This window comes from Struthio camelus, chromosome 7 (assembly GCF_040807025.1).
Source record: "Struthio camelus isolate bStrCam1 chromosome 7, bStrCam1.hap1, whole genome shotgun sequence".
Classification (NCBI taxonomy): domain Eukaryota; kingdom Metazoa; phylum Chordata; class Aves; order Struthioniformes; family Struthionidae; genus Struthio; species Struthio camelus.
Window position 1 is genome coordinate 17,331,072 of NC_090948.1, and position 18,381 is coordinate 17,349,452.

The 18,381-nt window shown below is 60.1% G+C and overlaps 1 protein-coding gene across 1 annotated transcript; it reads right to left on the reverse strand.

The window, feature by feature from the left end:
* Window positions 1–13,470: 13,470 nt before the first annotated feature.
* On the reverse strand, window positions 13,471–18,374 carry SLC25A28 (solute carrier family 25 member 28). Its single transcript, XM_068949948.1, has 4 exons — window positions 18,039–18,374; window positions 17,532–17,760; window positions 16,304–16,360; window positions 13,471–14,581 (listed from the first exon to the last, which is right to left on the reverse strand). Exons 1-4 carry the CDS (start codon window positions 18,357–18,359, stop codon window positions 14,064–14,066), a joined length of 1,125 nt encoding a protein of 374 aa, XP_068806049.1. The 5' UTR covers window positions 18,360–18,374; the 3' UTR covers window positions 13,471–14,063.
* Window positions 18,375–18,381: the final 7 nt, after the last annotated feature.

Here is an 18,381-nt window from a genome sequence, read left to right on the forward strand (position 1 = left end):
CTGGACTGGAGGCGCGGCGGCGGCGGCGGCGGCGGCGGGGCGGCTCGGCGGGACCCCGGCTGCTCCCGCGGCGGGCGGCGCGGCACGGCGCGGAGCGGCGCGGAGCGGCGCGGCAGGACGGGGCAGCCCGAGCTCGCAGCGAAGCGCCGCCGCCGCACGGAGCCCCCGAGGTGCCGCCGCGACGGGCGGCCCCGGGCCGGGCGCGGCCGGAGCTGATCGCGCCACGCCACCGGCGCAGCTTTGCTTGTAAAAAAGCCGACGGCGGGGCCGGGGGTCCCGCGACCCCTCTATCTACTCTGTATCGGTTACTGCCAGCGCCAGCTCGCGGAGTCAGTCAATAAACCAGGTGCAATATCCGCCGCCCGCTGCTCCTTCGCTCAGCGCCGGGGAGGCCGCCCGGGCGGCCCTGCCCGGCGGCCGGTGGCCGGTGCCGGCGGCGGCGCGGCCGCAGCGCCGTGCCCGCGGGCAGGGCGGCCCGGGCGGATTGTGAGCGTGCCAAGGCGCTGAATGGGGCCGCGCCGCGCAGAGCGGCCCATTGTGGCCGCCGGGCCGGCGCTGAAAGGAGCCGCCGCGGAAGGTAGCGGGAATAGGCGCTTATTGGATTCGGGAACAAAAGGTGTGGCAGGGAGGCGAGGGACAAAGGGGCCCCGGCGCCGAGATTGACGGGCCGCTTTGCCCCCCACTGAGGCCCAGGCCCGGCGCTTTATGCGCGGGGGCTGCAGAAACGTGCTGGGTTTTGTTCCCCTTTCTGTGAGCGCAGGGGGAGAGGAGGGGGGTCCGCGGGCCGCTGATTAGGGCCGGCCGGGCCGGGCAGCCTGAATGCCGGGGCATTATTGCTACATGTTCAGCCATTTCGCTCGGCTGCAGGGGGAGGGGGCGGCCGAGGCCCCCGAGCCGTTGCGCGCCCGGCCGCGGGGAGCTCCCCGCCCGCCCCGGGCCGCGCCGCGCCGCCGCCGTGGGACCGGCCCCGCGGGGAGCTGCGCCGGCCCGGGCGCACGGGCGCTGCCCCGGCGCGGCCCGGGCCGGCCCCGCCGCCGAGGCCGTGCCTTCCCCTGCGGGCCCTGCCGCGGGAGCGGGGGGGGGGGGGGGACTGCAGACCTGCCGCCCACCCCCGCGGGCTCTCCCCGGGCTGCGGCCCACGCGGGGGGTCGCAGGCGCTGCCGCGGGCTCCGGTGAGCGGGGCCGGCGTGGCCGAGCAGCGGCGCAGGGAGCCCTCCGGCACCGCACGGCTCTCCAGCCGTGGTGCTGGAGCTCCTGAAGATGTTTCCAGCTGAGTCTCCTGAAGGCCTGGGGGACAGAGGCAGCCCGTGGGCTCAGTATGCCCACCCGTCCCCTTTGCCCAGTGGTGCCCCGGCCCCGCTGCAGCCTCCTCCTTCCCCCCACCACACATGTTGTGTGACGGTTGCTCCGCCGCAAGCAGAGGTCTAGGATTTGTAGCATGCCGTTGCAGAAGCAGCAGGTTACAGCAATTTGCTTTGTAAAATTGGTGCTCAAGGTTTTACACTGTGCATCTCCTCTGCACAAATTAAATGCTCATGGTTTGGGTTTGCTGTTTGAAAGGAACCAGAGAAAGCTTTTCAGTAACAACACCTAGGACACAGAGCAGGCAACCAGCCGGCTACGGATCCCAGCCCCTCAGCTCAGCAGTGCACCCCGCTGTCCCTGGAGCTACCCTGAGGCTGGGAGGCTCGGCGGGGCCAGCCCTGGAAGAGGATGCGGCACGCCCAGCCGATTGTTTGCTGGATGGCAGCAAGGTGTCGCGGGAGAGGAAGCCCAGGCTCCGTTCTTGGCTTTCGGAGATGAGTGGTTAAGGCCCTGTGGTCTCGTGGGTAGAAACAGGATAGCCAAGAACAAAGATAGGCGATGTTCTCTCTTCGCAACAGCAGTCAAATTGAGGAGATTTGTTTCTGCCATAGGTAAGAATTGCATTTTCCTCCATGTTCTGCCAGACTGTCATTTGCAAAAACGGGACCTGTGACTTCATGCCTTGATGTGCAAGGTAGAGGAATCATAACCACAGTATAACCTTCTCCAAAATCAGGGTGTATGAGAGAATCTCCCAGCTTAGCACATCCCCTCCGAGTATGTGGTTGCTGGATAGAAACCCTCTTCATCCCTAGCAGTGCCCAGAGGCCCCGGACAAGACCAGAGCCCTGACGTGGGACACACTGCGCGTGTCCATAGCTGCAGAGAGTCTCTGAAGCACGGACGGTTAAGCGGCACTCCCATGGTTGTGTTGTAAGATGCAGTGCCAGGCAACACCAACATTATCAGACACCAGTAGTACCAAGCATTGCTGTATGTACAAGTTCAGCCTTGTGCTCACCCCATTCCGGCTTGGTGGCACCCGTGTGCACTCCCCACCCCTGCTCTCTCCACCCACGGGCTGGAGCAGCACGCAGCTGCTGCTCATCCAGGGCCTCGGGGATGCCGAGAGGGCCTCACTGAAGGCTGATGTGGCACAGCAGGGGAGTTTTTGGATGTCCACCATAGTGAGCCCCTCTCTTGGGACAGATCCCAGCTGTCCTAGCAAAATCAGACTTGGGGGAGGGCAGGGGATAAGTAGGAGGGACCCCTCTGCAGACTCTCTTCTCCAAAGCCACTGAGCTGATGGAGAGGACAGAGGAGCCAAGACAGATCTCGCGATCCTGAGGAGCCTGTTGAGCCGTGTGGCGGAAATGAAGCTCTCCAAAGAGGAGGAACAACCGGCAGAGGCCGGTGGGAGGGAGATGGTGGGAGATTGCAGATTGGACAAGCTGCCCAGGGAGGAGAGACACAATGGAGGGAAGTTACTGCGTGGCTGAGCGGGAGGCAGCACCCGCCTGTGACGCACCTCGTCCCCTGGCGCCCAGCAGTGACGCATCGTGCTAGCGGTTGTACGCAAGGGAGCGCTTTTGGCGAGGGCCAGGAAGGCATTTGTGGAACTCACTTCTGCATGATCCCGCCATGGCGGGCGACGTGGCTGGAGGGATGGGGCAGCAGGCCGGGGAGGGCCATGGTCAAGGGGCAGAGGTCGCGTTGTTGTTTCTTCCTGATCAAACAGAGGGATTTACTGTTGTTTGGGAGCTAGAGAGAGAAGGCGCCAATTGATTTCGAACAGGGCCCGGACTGGTCTAAAACAACACGCTGACTCAAAGCAAAGGAGAGATGGGGTTGGGGGGGGGGAGCGGCTTGGCTTAGAGGAGGAGAGGGCAGCTCCGTCCCCTAGGCCAGGCTTTAGCTACCGGGCATCTGACTCACTTTGTGCACAGGCTCAAATTCTATTTTTCATTCAGGTCTCCTTGCTAAGGAAGAGCCCATAAGCAAAACTTGTCTCTATCCAGGAGGCTGCAGTGGTTCCCAGGGAGGGTACATTCAAATCTCAGTACTACCTGTTTTTCCATTGAGTCTCTGTCATATTCAGGATCAGACAGGAACAGAGCTGTTCTCTCTGGAGCACCCTGGATGTGCTCTGATTTCCTCTCCTTCCCAATATCTTTTTCCATTTCTCTTTTCCACCCACTGCAGTCTTCCCCCCTCGTGCCTTTCATCCTTCTCCATCCTCCATCCACTTGCTGACATCAACAAGGAAACTGGGCATGCGGATCAGCACCACCGTTGTGTCTGGAGCGAGATTCATGGGAGTCAGAGAGCTGACTCCTTTCAGAGATGCCAGCGCTGGCTGCCTGCAGACTCAGGCCGACCTCACCGCATCCTGGCCCCATCTACCACAACCCTGGCACAGGGCCCAGGGCCTGGCACAGGGCTGCCTCAGGGCCCAGGGGACTGGCTGCGCGATGCGATGGTGCTGGGCTGTTCCCACTTGGTCTCGGAGCTGGGGCAGCTCCTCTCACCTGCCATAAAAGCAAAGGGTGAGTGCAGCGTTCCCACTGGGCGTCCCGCCTCCAGCCACCCCCCTTCTGCCTCCCATGTAAGGGCAGAGAGAGGGTGCAAGGGAGGGCTGAGCCCACTGCCACAGCATTGCAGGCTCAGTCAGTGGTGGGGACAAGGCTTCCCTCTGGTCCGTGGAGCGGGAACACTTGCTCTGCAGCACTGCTCCTGCCAGGAGCGTGTGCTGCAGCTGCCCCCTCAGCCACGGGCAGGGAGCTGATGAGGCTGCTTGGCCACCCAGGACTTTGCAGGACCCTTTGTCATGTGCTCTATGGGCAGCCAGCACTGGAGACACTGGAAGCTCCTCCTGGCTATGGCAGTGAGGGACTTCTCCATTGCACATCACTCCCCAGTGCCAAGAGTGCTGTGGCCAGCTATGGATCTGGTAAATAAATCAAAATACCAGTGCTTGTGCTGTGCAGCCTCCAGCAAGGGTCTCTCCCACTACATGTGCCTGGGCCAGGGACCTGCTTTGCTTTCATGGATGAGTAACTTATGCCCACAACCCCTCTCCAGTCCTTGAGCCTGACCCCCCCCCCCCGCCATCACTGGATGATTACACCTGATTAAGTTGGGGGATACTTGCTTTTCAGCTGTTTCTTCTCTCACTCCTGCACCAATGACACCAGATACAGTGCTGAGGGGGATTCAGGCAAATGATATGGGGGAGCCACCCAGAGAAAGGGCTGTCTGTGGGTGACCAGTAAAGCCTTGTCTGGTCACACTGGGACGCCCATACAGGCCCTGCTGGGAGGCACCCCCTCACTGACCTTTTCCTGCAGAGGTGGCAATGAGCACTGACAAAGCTCATGGCTGTGAGGGCCTTTCGTCCCATCTCGGGAAGGACATGTCATTTTTCCTGGTAAATGGGACAGTGGTTACACCTGCCTGGCACTCACTGACTCGCAGTGACCAGACTTGAAGACTAGTGCTGGACATGATGAACCCAGGTGTCCGGGAACCCCTGTTTTTCAAGAGAGGCTTTACAGACCATCAGTGAAGGCCTATTTCTTTTGTGCAGGTGCCAGTGTCTGTGAAGACTTCCCATTTCCGCTGTGTGATCCCTTGTCCTGAGTGGCTGTGTGTGTATGGAAGCTATCCGAGGAGTTGTGCAGAGTTTGGGTTCCTGGAGCACAAAAAGGCCAATAGCAATGAATCTTCTTGCCACTCCACCTCCTTGCTGCGATTCTGCTGATAGCCGCAGAGCAGAGCTTTGCTGAAGGCCAGAGAGACTCTCAGGCCCTGCCAGAGCCCTTGCCTGGCTGCAAGGCATGCTGCATTTTGCTGAGCGTGCAATAAAATCTACAAATATTTTCAAGGGGCAACACTTAGCCATGAACATGTAGCTGCTAGAACAGGGCAGTGAAGGGCCCCTCCTGCCCTGGTGCTGGGGTAAGCAGAGGCCCCCCAGGATCCCGCCTGGGCAGCAGGTGCTGGCTGGATCCCCAGGCCACCCTGGGCTCCCGCCTGGGACACTGGCTCCCATGGGCCTGTCCCCTAGCGAGATACGCCACCGCCACCTATCGGCAAGTGCACAGGGACAGGCAAGGGACAGGTACCTCTCTGTCCCAGCCACCACACGCCGGAGGGACTCTGCGTCTGGTTTTACTAACTCCAGGGGATAACTCAGCCCCTGAGCAAGGCCAAGACTTGGAGGGCTGCAGAGCGGATGTGCAGGGCTGCGTCTCCCTGCTGGCAGTGTGTCCCCAGGGCTAGGGGACAGCAGTAGGACATGCTGGGCATTGGAAAGGCTGGAGTGTTTATATTTGCTCTGGGCTGACGGGATGTCCCAGGGCTCTGGGGAGGTGGGAGAGGGGAGCACACACCCTACCCATTCCCCTGCACACGCAGGGTCTCCAGTGCACCAGGCAGCACCACCAGCCCTTACTGCATGCAGCGAAACGAAGGCGCACAGAAGCGGTAATTACCCGGCATCACACAGCACCGCAGTGGGAGAGCTGGGAACAGGACCTGGCCTCCTCTCAGCCCCTCTAGCCACCCTTTTCAGTGACTAATGTTTTACTGCCTGCATTTCTCAACTGAGCACAAACGTCCAGCAAGTCTTTGCAAAAGACCCCAGCAGCTGCTGGCACTGATTAGCCTCTCCAGCCCAAAGCAATGCGTGGCTCCGAGCAATTTGCCAAGGGCGGGCAGCCCCCAGCCAAAGCTCCCTGCAGCCCAGCACCACCCTCAGCCTCCAGCTACTGCATTTGCCCCCGCAAGTCCTTGCTCCAAGGACGTCTTGCAGGCTGTGGTGTGCAGCACCTCATGCCTATTGCTGCTGCATCCTCACCAGAGGGAGCTGTGTCCCTGCTGGAGGCACAGCCCAGTCCTGGCCCAATTCCCTAATCCCTCGCCTTTTTATAGCCATTGGCAATGCATACTGCCAATGCTAAGGGGCACCCAAAGGTGCCAGGAGACAGAGGCAGACTGCTTGGGTTTACATTTCTCCTGGCACCTGCCCTGCTGTGGCAGACATGGCCTGTGCACTGCCAGGAGGCTCTTATATCAGGTCTTGTGTCATATATGCCCCAGGGAAAATGTGGGACTTCTCTAGGTTTCGCAGAGCAGTGACAGCAGGAGCTACAGACCAAGGAGATGAGGGCTGGAGCCCCACTGTCTCCAGGGCCTGGAGCAACCCTTGGCTCAGGCTCTTCTGAAAGCCATCCCAGGGCAGGCTCTAGTGGCACGGCACACCTAAACCATCCGCACCATCCTGGCCCTTGAGACAGTGACCCTGAGTGCATGCTTACACTCGGGCATGGTGCGACACACCTGCACCCTGCTGCCATCTCCTGTGCCGTCCCCTGCTGCAGCCCCAGGGAGCTCAGGAGCAGCCCTTCGCCCGCCTCTGCCAGGCCCCCAGTGCACCGCGCCGGCTGCTTCCAGCCCGGCTCCAGCCAGGCAAAATCTCCCTGCTCCACCTTGCAGCCTCCTTGCTGTGCGAATCTGACACATAACCCTGCACATAAGTACAAGTATTATTAATATCGCCCCATCAAATCCACGCAGTCCAGATGTGCTAAGGACACTGCCAGTCCATCAAGGGGAGTTGTTTTCTCTGGTGACTCCTTAGGGCAAAAAAAGCAGGTTTCAGACTCTGCTTTACCATCACCCGGGCTTCCCTGCCTCCCTCCAGGGGTGCAAGGCACGGCGGGGCTCGGGGAGGCTGCTACCAGCACAGCCAGGGGTTGTCTCTCGGCTGCTTTACCCCAAGCAGCGACAAGGCTCGGAAGACGCTTTCCCAGAGCCCACCAGCAGCGGTGTCTGGTCTGTGTCCAGGCAGCCCAGGCTCACGAGTTTACCGCTGCTGTAAGGGCTGTGGGGTCATGAGAACTTGTATAAGTTTATTGGGGTCTGGCAGAGCCCTGAGCAATCCCAGAGCTGGAGCGGGCGGGTGCTGGAGGAAGGCTGGGAGCGCACCTCCGCGCTGCCCGCGGGCTCCGGCCACCCTTCTTCATGGGGCGGCCACCGGGCTGGAGCAGCGTCCCTGGCTGCTGCACCGGAGGGGACGAGTCCCTCGCCCGGCTCCTCTCCAGAGGGAAGCGGCAAGCGGGCCCCCAGCTCTGCCCTTAACCAGGCGCGTTGCAGCCTCTCGCGATACCTGAGGAGGGCGGCCGGGACCTTGCTGGAGCTGTCTCACTCCTGGCGCTGCAAACTCGGGCTGCCCGAAATAGCCTGGGCCTGCGCCGGGCGGGGGGAGCTGCCACTGCCCCATCCATCGCCTCGGGTGCAGCGGCAGCCTTTGCACGGTGCGGGGGGCTGCCCCAAAATGGGATCTTCCCCGGCCTGCCCCCTGGCACCAGCGGTAGGACAGGGCCTAAGAGGACAGTTGGACATGAGAAGGAAAGGCAGCAAATCCCTGGCCCCTCTGGATATGGCCGGGGATGCTGCAGAGAGCTGAGAAGAAAATGGGTTGTCTCCAAAACTCTGATGGGCTGAGGGTGGCTTCCTTGCTGGAAGCCAAAAATAGCCTTTTTCTTCAGAAGAGGCTGTAGGAGGGATCTCACACAAAGCACAGCCAAATACCTAGGATACCACAGGACGGGCCTGGAGTAGGGTGGCTTCACGGAGGCTTTATCGACCCGCGGAAAGGCAGCATTTGCAGCAGAACCAGCTGACAGCTCCCTTCCCCTCTGGATATCTCGTCCTGCCAAAGGTGCCAGAGGTGCTCACAAGAGGACACCCCTCAACCCCGGCACAGCTGGAGAAGCAACGTGGGAAGCCCGTGCTGGGTCTCCTGTGCCCAGAGGTGGAGGGAAGGGGCCCTGGGGCCCCAGTCCATGTTCCTTGCTGCCAGCATTCGCTCGGCAAGCAGGAGACGTATGGAGCACAAACTTGGCGGCACCGGCCGGATCCGGGCCTGGAAAGGTGGGCAAGGCAGCCGGGAGAAGCCAGCCCCGGCCTGAGCCTGAAGGCCCCCGGGGAAGGCAAATCCCTTGGCTGCAGGCAGGTGCTGTGCATTTGCGGGAAGCCAAACGACACCCTGGGTTTTGGAGGTGCAGGGTCCAGGGCTGGTAGCTCGCTTGCAGGCGCGTGGACCCAGGGCTCCCAGCACCACAGCAATCAGTGGAAAAGGAGAGGAACAAAGCGTCCCTCTGACAGTTTGTGGTACCAGCTGTGCTGGGGAAGATCCTGAAAACTAGATAGGTACTGACTCAGTAGGAACCAGCCTCGCACTAAAGGAGGTGGCAAAGGTGGGCCTTTTTATCCAGCTAAGAGGGACCTGGACATACAGAGTCACACCAGGACCAGGGGAAACGCCAGAGGACCTAATGAAGTCCAAGTCAACACAACTAAACACAAATCTGAAAGCAGCTGTTGGAAGTATTTTTTATGTAAGCGCCCCAAGATCAGCCCTCGTATGTCTTTGAGCTGCCTTTTGCCTGCAGCAGGCGCCCAGGACTGTGGTGCAGCTCACAGCCCGCTGGCCTCGGCAGCCCCATCGTCGCGGGGGCTGCACTGGCTGCTCGGGTTCGGGAGGAAGCGGGAGAGATGCAAGAGCAGCCAAGCATCAGCGGCTTCTGGCTGAGCTGATCCAGATGTGGGGAGGTGCCAGCAGGCTCTGCTGTTGCAGGAGCTCTCCTCCTGAACCTCCCCTAAAAGCAGAGCTGGCTCGGAGCAAGAGGGCAGGGGCAGCCTTTGCCGCACGGTCTGGGAGAGAGAGAATAACCCAGATCGACATTGGTACAACTGTGTCATTGAGGGGGAACTAGCAGGTACTGCAAATGTGCCCCCGAGCCCTGGGCACTGTCATGGCACCAGAAACAGAGCTCCTTCCAGAGCAAGAAGGAGCATGAAACAGAAACGGTGCCCTGCCAGCATGGCTGTGACGGTGACCTGAGTCTTGGGCGCCAGCAGAGCAGCGTGAACCAGCTTCTGAGCACCTTGGCCGCTGAATTCAAGGTTTCCCATGCTAGCTGCACCCGCACAGAGCTTCGGGTTGAAGTAGTCTCAGCAGGGCAGGAAAGCCCCTGGCTCCATAAGCCCCAGCAGGCAGTGCCAGCGGCAGGTGCTGCCATTCCCACCCGTGGGAGTCCGCACGCAGTCCTGGAGCCGGCTGCTGATCCGTGGCAGAGACTCAGCTCAGAAGATGGAGATGGCAGTGGTACAGGGGGTTTTTTCAGTCTTTCACGGCTTGGTCCAAGCCACGGTGGATCTGAAAACTCCCTGGCAGGGCACGGGGATGTTCCTTGCCCCAGCAGCGCTCGCGTCCCCTGCAGCGCACGGGCCCTAGCACATGGAGCTGTCACCATGTGGGTCCCCAGGGCTGCCGCTGCCTGTGCCGGGCAGTGCTCTAACCACTGCTCAGTAAGCTGGCAAAGCCCCAGGAAACCCGAAAGGCCGAGTCCCTGCGAGAGGACTGTTCGGGACAACTCCTTAGAGGACAAGCTGTGCTGGGCAGACTTATAATATCCCAGTTCCTGTGAGTCTCGCTCCCTCCCCCAGCACTTCTCCGGGCAGTTATTCCTGGAAACATCTCTCTCCTCATCCTGGAGTCACCTTCAATCATGCTTTCGTCTGTTGACATTTATAGAGCTTCTCCCAGAGGCTGATGGATTTAATCGTGTGAATCTCTCCCCAGACCCTGCTCGTGTTTATGCCTTTCCCTCCAAGGTGCCTGTAATTGCCCTGATCCGTGGTGAGGTCCAGAGGCGACGCTGCAGCTCTGCTCACTGGGAACAGATTTCCGCCTCTGCGCAGGGAGGCCCATCCTTGCAGAGCTCAGTTGTGCTGGTCTTCTGCTGCCTCGCTCCTGGCAAACTCCAGTCTAATGCACTGCCCGCTAATCCTCTGTTGGTCTCTCCCAGACATTTCTGCTTCTCGGATTTCTCCCTCTTGGGTGGAGGAGCAGCACAGCTGCCAAATCTTCCAATACTTGGGCTATTTCTTAAAGCTCCAGCTCCTGAAATGGTAGGAAAACTGGAGGTTCCTGGCTTCCGGTGGCTTTTGTTTCTTTAAGGAGTTTCTAATCCTCCTGGTTGAGCACAAAAAGCAGGGAACAGGAGCCTGCAGCCCATGCCAGGGAGGAGAGGGCAGGCACGCAGCCGTGGTGAGGCAGCCCCCGGCCTTGGAGCTGCGGCTGTGGCCTCCCCATGCCCCGGGGACAGCCAGACCTGCTGAGCAGCTGCCGGCACCCTCAAATTCCCACCTGAGTTCAATCTGCATTAGAAACCAGAAGCAAGAGAGATCCTTAAAAGAAGCGTAGAGCTAGAAGTAGGACGGTGCTTGGTGTAGGTGCGTCGAGCGTGCAGATCTGAGGTGCCGAGGGCATCTCAGCTCTCCGAACGTTGCCTGTGGCAGCCGCTGGGCAACCAGAGCCACAACTTTGCTTTTAGAGGAACCGGTGTGTTTGTGCAAGTTGCTGACACCCACTTCCCCTGCTCCTCGCCTGGAGCCACGCGCTCAGCCCACCAGCCAGCCTGTGCCAGCACCTGGAGGGGAGCTGGCTCCTCCTGAGAGCAGCACGCTCCGGTCATTGCTGACCGGCCACTTCTCTCCGATGCATCTCAGCGGTTCCGGCATTCACCGTGCCCCTGGTGGAGCAAAACCCAGTGGTGGCCACTAGCAACGCATCACTCACAGCAGAGCTTCCCATGCTGGCTGCCCTCACCGAGCTGGGCCTCCCGCTCCTTGCCCTGGTGCCAGCCCTGCACCTTTCCAGCAGCAGGAAACCCCTCTTTGCCCTGGCCCCAGCAGGCGGAGCAGGGCCTGGCCGGGTGCAGCCCTCCTCCGTGCAGGACAGAACAGGTCGGAGAATCCGCTGGACCAGCCTCAAGCTGACACAGATGTGAACAGACACCGCATACCACAGCTGTGAACACATTTCCTCCAGGGAGTTATTTTGGGCATGGCACTGTGGGATAGATGTCCCTCCTCCAAGCACTATGGGACCCACGCAACCATCGGGCTCTGCCTGGGTTCGAGGTGCAGGCCCCGCCACAGTGCAGCATCCATCCAGCGCAAGCTGTGTGGCTCCAGCCTGGACGGCTGCCATGTCCTGCCCTGTTTGCAGCCTCCCCAACAGGGTTGCCTGCGTCTCCCGCTGTGGAGCATCCAGCTTGAGCCAGGCATCCCATGCTGGCACCTGACTCAACAGAAGCAGAGGTTCAGGTCCAGGAAGTTCAGAACAACTAAAACAGTACTTTGGTGCTCAGCGCACAACCTGCTAATGTTGGCTTGGAGGTCTGGAGCTTAGTAGGACTCCAAAAGTAGGCACTATTAACACAGCAAATAAAACCAAAAAAATGTATTAATTAGTGTTAGATCAGAAAAAACATTAGCAATCTGAGCAGCTGTTTTGAAAGAGTTTTAAATAGTTGTGCTCATCAAGGCACAAACTAGTCTAGTTATTCAAAACCAGGAGGCAAAAGCCTTGCTGAGCCCCAGATCTCCCACATGAGCGAAGTGCACAAAGCCCCTTGATGGCCCTCCAGCCTAACCCAGCACAACTCCTCAGCGCACACGACCCAGGACCTCATGCCTCGGCACTGCTCAGAGCAGCCTGGAGGCATCTTGTGGACCCACAGTCAGAGTGATAAGGTAGGACTGCCTGGCCTGGGAGCCACGAGAGCCTTCCCCACTGCTCCGGTAGGGTGGCAACCCACGCCTGAGGCAGGTGACACGCCACGAGCCCTTGCTTTGCGTTCACCACATAAGCAAAAATGCCGAGGCCTTCCCAGACCACAGCAGTGAAGGTGGCAGGAGTTTGTTTACCACAGCTCCAGCATGAACCTGAGCGTCAAGTGTCCCCAAAATGCCCTGGCTGCACTTTCCTATGCCCCTCTCCTGCCTCCCCTCACATGCCCTCCCCGGTGGCAGCACCCCACTCCAAGCAGCCGGGGCAGGTCCCAGCAGTCCCCTCTCTACCAGCCGCAGGTTTGAACCCCAGGGCACAGAGGACCACGCAGGGGGCTTGCAGTGGGGGAGGTTATTTTCCCATGTGATGATTCTTCCCGGTCACTAAGAGGGACAGAGGCTCAGCCTTCCCCAGGGCCAGAAAGGCAAGCCCTGCTTGGCACCCGAAAGCCCTGCTCATTTCAGGGCACTGGCTGGACACCTCCAGTGCAGCCAGGCCAGGCTAGGCCGGCCCTCTCCTCCCACCACCCACTCCCCAGTCCAGCTCCCCTTTTCCCTGTCGCCCTCCAGACCCTGCTTCCCTTTCACCATGGCTCAGCTCCTACATCCTGTTTCCCCTCGGAGGCCCATCTCCCAGCCACTGCCTTCTCCACCGCTGCTATTTTCCCACTCAGCAGCCCCCCTTTCCCCTTAACCCTGGCCAGGCCCTCACCATCCCAGCTCCCTCGGGGCGGAGAACAGGATGGCCTAACAGGCATAGGATTCGGGGTCATTTGAACCTCTCTCTGCAGTTTAATCTCCCCCCCAACGAAACCCTGCAGTCAGCAACCAAGGTCAGCCCAGCCGCTGCCTTGCCAGGGTCACTGGTCTGTTCCCAAGCTGGCCGGGCTGTGTAGGGACCTCCTGTTGCAGAGCTGGCACGCAGCATGAGAAAGGCCTGGGAAGGGAGGCAGATCTGGACCGGGGAAAGGCAAGACGATTCCTAGCTGCACTGCACGGCCGATGGTGCCCTCCTCCTTGGGAGAGGAGGAAGGCAGGCTGGGCAGCCAGTGCCTGTGATGGCAGACCCCACATAGCACAGGACTCTCAGCATCACCCCTGCTAGAGACTAAGCTGCTCTGATCAGCTGTATCCAGCTTCATGCTACCAGTCAGTACATCTCAGGGCTAGAGTAGTGCCTACTTTGTTATATGATGCAACTCTTGGCAGAGGGCTGGCCCAATGGAAGAGTAAACAAAGAGCACTGCCTTTCTCACTGTCTTTCCTCCACCACCTAACACTTTCCTCCCTCAAATTCCTGAGGAGGGCTGCAGAAGACATTTCCCATCCTTCATATATGAGCCTCCACTGAGCACATCGCCAAGTCTGTCTCCCTCCTGCTCCAAAGTCTCCAGTGAGTAGTTTCAAACATGCCACTTTAACAAGAAGCTGTACAAAAGAGCTCAGCACTGGGCACAGACAGAAAGGTCCCACACTAGCACTGAAGCTGGGCTATCCAAGAGTAAAAAGGGGACATGACAATAGAGCAGAACTGTTTTTATTGGAGGTGTCAAGAGCAATAACAAACCTACAGACTCTCCTCCTCAAGTGCCATCCTTCCCCACCCACCACCACCACCAGGGCAGTCAGCATCATGTGTGCGTGCTACAAGACAACGGCAAGGCTTACACTTTGCTTCAGCCAAAAGCCAGACAACAGCCCTCAGCATCCTAGACAGTGCTGCTGCCCCTTCTACGGTGACTGCGAGCTCAGCTTTACCCTGCCAGTGGCAGCGCAGGACATTCACCTTCCCCTCCAAGAATCGGCGAGCTTTGCATTAGAGGAAGTTTTCATTAAGGGAAGGACAGGAGCACAGCTCCACTGAAGTGCAAGGGGAGGCAACCTGGGCTGTAGCTCCCAGCAGGACATCTCTGAGATGAGATGAGATGAGATGAGAGGGCAAACCGTGCAGCCTGAGCAGAGCTGCAGCAGCCACAGGCAAGAAATGGTGTTGCTAAACCCAGAAGGACTTTGCTGCCCCCTCTCTTCAGCACAAACCAAACCAAAAGGGAGAGGGTTAGAAGACAAACCAGGAGGGGAGGTGAAGCAGGTCTGGTATACGGTTCAGCTCTGGCTCACTTCCCAGCTCGACGCTCCCCCTGGCGCTTGGTGAGGATGTATTTGAAGAACTCGTACACAGACCAGGCGATTGCTGTGGAGGGCATCTGATAAATGACTCTAGCCTGGACCCCTCTGAAGTAGGCAGTCACACCGCCTACTTGGTACACCGTCCTGAAGGCATTGGCCATGCCTGTGATGTGTCCGCTGATGTTGGAGCTCAAAGCCAGGGACTCCTGGGTGTTGAGCAGTGTTTTGCAAACGTCCAAAGGCGTGGTGGCAGCAGCAGCTACAGCCCCCGCGCAGGCCCCGGAGACCATGTGGGAGCTTGGGTTGTACTGTCTGTGGGGGTTGAGCTGCTCCTGCAAGAACTCGTAGGTCATGAAGTGAATGGCTTGGAAGGGGATGTTCATGGTGAGCTGGGTGGTGTAGCTGCGGTAGAAAGCTCCAGCCCCTTCATTGCGCCACACAGTCCGTACACAGTCCGTCACACGCTGGTAAGGTGAGTTGTACATCTGCATCCTCTGTTTGACCACTTGGGACAGACAGCAGCAGCGAGCAGCCAGTAGCAGTAGCCAGGACCCAGGCACAGAGGGGAAAAGGAGAGAGAAAGGGTAAGTGTGAAGCCAGGCTTCCTGTGAACGCTCTGGATTTTAGTCACACTGGCTTAAGAGCTAACAACTGACAACTCTGACCAGCAATGTCCCGTACACCCCCAGGCAGGACTGTAGCAATTTAGATCTATACAAGGCATCACCGTCGCACACAACATAACCATCACCTGCAAACCCTGCGGCTGCTACAGCCTGTTCTAGGAAACATCCTCACACGGAGAAATCTATACTGAAGATCCCATTCGCGCACCTCCCCCACTCCCAAGTGACCAATTTCCCCCTATCCACTACTGCAGATCTACTATGCAGCCAAAAGAACCCCTCCTATATTTATTCTGGTATTTTCCAGATAGATCTCCAGATCTGCATTAACCTGCCACTCCTTAGACATCTCTCTCAGCCCAGAATGACTGGCACACACCGCACAGCCAACCTGCAAGGAAATGTTACCAGCCGCTGCTGAAACACAGGCACTGGGGCAAAACCAGACGCCCAGCTTATCCACCAGAAGCATCCAACAGCAAACCAGAGGAGCCGAGAAGGCAGCCTACTGCTGTCCTGCCTCCCTCCATCCTGCGGAGTGACCATAAGGAGCTAAACTCAATGCGATTACAACAAATACTACAGTTGTGATAAGAAGAGGCGCTCCAGGGAAGGAATGACAACAGTTCAGCCAAAGCAGCTGCTTGCTCCTTAGGATCAGAGTCATGCTGTGGGCAGTCAGGAGGCCTTGCTGCCTGCAGAAAAGGTCCAAAGCCTGCCTATGGTCCTCCTGAACAGAGGAAGGGCGTTTGCCTAGCTCCTTCTCAGAGCTTCAAGAGTGACAACCGTGCATGAACAAGGCACTTGCTGAGTCCAAATCAGTTGAGCCTGCGCTGAAATAACTTAGGTAGGGTTAAAAGGCCCTAGGCACTGCTCAGGTTATGACAGTGTGTGATGTTTGCCCCAAGAACTGCTATCAATGGCTACTACAGCTCTTTATTCTCCTGCTGTCATAAGCCTTCTAATGTTGAGGGGGGAAAAAAGCATTTGTGACTGATCTTTACTCAGTATTCCCCCTTCCTCCCACCATATTCATAGGCTGTAATTATAATCTGTTTCTGCCTTTTTCATACCAGGCTTAACAAAACCAGTCTCTTCCAGACACTTCTTAAGATGAGATTTCCCTTCTCCTGACTTCTCTAACAAGTCTTTTGCATCTCATCATTTCTTTTTCTCCCTGAACACAGAAGCTCACATCACATCACATCTTCCAGAAGAGATCTCACCACAGAAATGTCCAGTTTCCCTGCCATTCCCCCGGAATGACTTCCTCAACGGTCAGGATTGCGTCTCTCTCTTGCTTTCTCTGCTGCCCCAGGAAACTGTCACCAGCACAAATGCTGGGTGAAAGGCTGGCTCCCTCCCTGCTCCTCCTAGGCTGGGGTTTGCTGCACTTCCCAGAATGAATCGCTTCTGCCTACCCCGCTCCATAACTGGCAGCCACTGGGCTCCCTAAACTGAGCTACAGCCACTAGCCCCTGAAGGATCCTTGCGGTCGGGCGAGCAGCGAGGAAAGTACCCTCTGGCGCCACAGACAGGACCAGAGCAGCCCGGGCAGCTCCCACTCCTAGACCCTCCAGGGAGGACAGGATCATCGTTACCTTCTGCAGGGTTCATCGCTGCATCGTGGAGCAATGTTGCTACACACCCGGCTGCACCTGCAAAACAAGAACTGCCACATGTGAGGCGAGGAGGAGGCGAGAGACCCCGGGGCTCCACCACAACCCCGAGTCTCCCGCCAAAGCAAAGGAGGAGTCTCCTGGAAGAGAGCGAGATGCAAAGGCAGCCTCCATCTCCTGTCCAAGAGGAGGGCTAGTTCTCAGTAATCCCCACCCAAAAAGAGTTCAGCAAAGAGAGGGAGAGGAATACAACAGTCTATCAGGTCCTGCAGGCCACCTGGGACTCAGTCAGTCCCAGCCCTTGCTGGACAGGAGAATGCCACCGACTCACAGGCATCCTACAGGACAGTAAGTGTCACTGCACCCCATGCCCCACAACAAGGAGGAGAAACCAGACAGGACTTCACTGCACACCTGTCAAAGGCAGGACATGCCCTACTCTCCCCTCATCCCGCTCTTTCCCAACACAGCAGCTCATTGCCACAAGAGTCACAAGCACCACAGCAATAAGGCCTCCAAAACCACATGGACTCTTGGCCCAAGCTCCATACCACCAACCCACGTGGCTGCAGTCAGGCCCAGCTCATCTGTAGGCAGCTCCCATCCACAGGCATCCTTCTGAGCCAGGGGCTGGCCACTAACCTGCTTCAAGCCAGATACCTGGGAGCAGCTCAGCCAGGCGCAGGACTCGGTGGAGGCACGACCAGCACTTCACCCTGCCCGGCGCCAGGCCGGCAGGGAGGGGTGGCGTGGCACCGCAGCACTGCGCAGCGAGCTAGCGGCTGGAGAGAGGACAGGGCTTTAGGACATCTGTGGCATCTCAACCCGACTGGCCCGGAGCAGCAGCGTTAATGCCCTAAGGCCAATGCACTGAGCGCTTACCCCGTCCGCGCCAACGCCTCCGCCTTGCCGCCCATCGCCGCCAGAGGTGCTTGCTGGGCTGGATGGGACCTCCCTACAGCACGCAGGGCTCTGGATCTCCCCTCCCCGGCCCCCCCGAGGCGTCCAGCCCCCGTCCCGCAGGCTGGCCGAGCCAGCCGGGGCACCGGGCAGCTGCCCGCCCTGCACTCGGGTGCACGGAGAGCGGCCGCAGGGCACCGGGTGCCCGGCAGAGCCCGGGAGAAGAGTCGGCGGTGACCGCCGAGTGCCCCTCGGCGGCACCCAGGGGCCCTCCCGGGGGTGCAGGGGAGCGGCGCGGAAGGACCAGTACCATTGGCCACATGGCTATTGCCCCCCGCATGGATAACATCGCTCAGTGTCTTTTTTAACTTTTCATAGCAGGCAAAATACAGGGCGTGGGCCGGGCCGGCGCCGGTGGCGGTGATGTTCATGCCCCGCATGGGCCTCCAGACGCCCTCGGTCTGCACGATGCGCCACAGGGCCTCCAGCACGTTGCGGTAGCGGGCGGCGGGCTCTGGCCGCAGGCTCTGCATCCGCGTCTGAAACCGAAACGGGGCCGCTCGGTCGGTCCCCGCCGCTGCCCCGCGAGGGCCTCGGGGGGACCCCCGGGGTGCGGTGGGGGGGGAGGAGACCCGCCCTCCCCCGAGGGGACCCGCCCCCCCCCGGGGCGGCCTAGTCCCGACCCCGGCAGGGGCCCCGGTGCGCCCCGCCCCACCCCGGCGGGGCCCGGAGCTGCCGGGCCGCCCCCCGCGGGCCTGCCCCGGGCGCCCCCGCCGCGGGGCCCGGCAGGCCCGGCCGCCGCCGCCGCCGCCCGCACCTTGACGCAGTCCACGGGGTACATCACGCAGTGCTCCATGACGCCCGCCACGGCGCCCGCCAGCATGTGCGTGGAGACGGCGGCGCCCTGCGGCAGCGCCTCGTAGTCGGGGGCGGGCGGGGAGCGCGGCTCGGGGCCCCGCGCCGCCTCGGGCCCCCCCGGGCCGGGCCCCGCCTCCGCCTCCGCGCCGCCCCGCCGCGCCCGGCCCGCGCCGCCGCCGCTGCCGCCGCCGCCCATCAGCAGCAGCAGGACGCGGCCCGACTCCGCGCCGCCCCGCGCGCCGGGGCTCGCGCCCGCCCCCGCGCCCGCCCCCAGCTCCATGGCGGCGCCGCCGCCGCCGCCC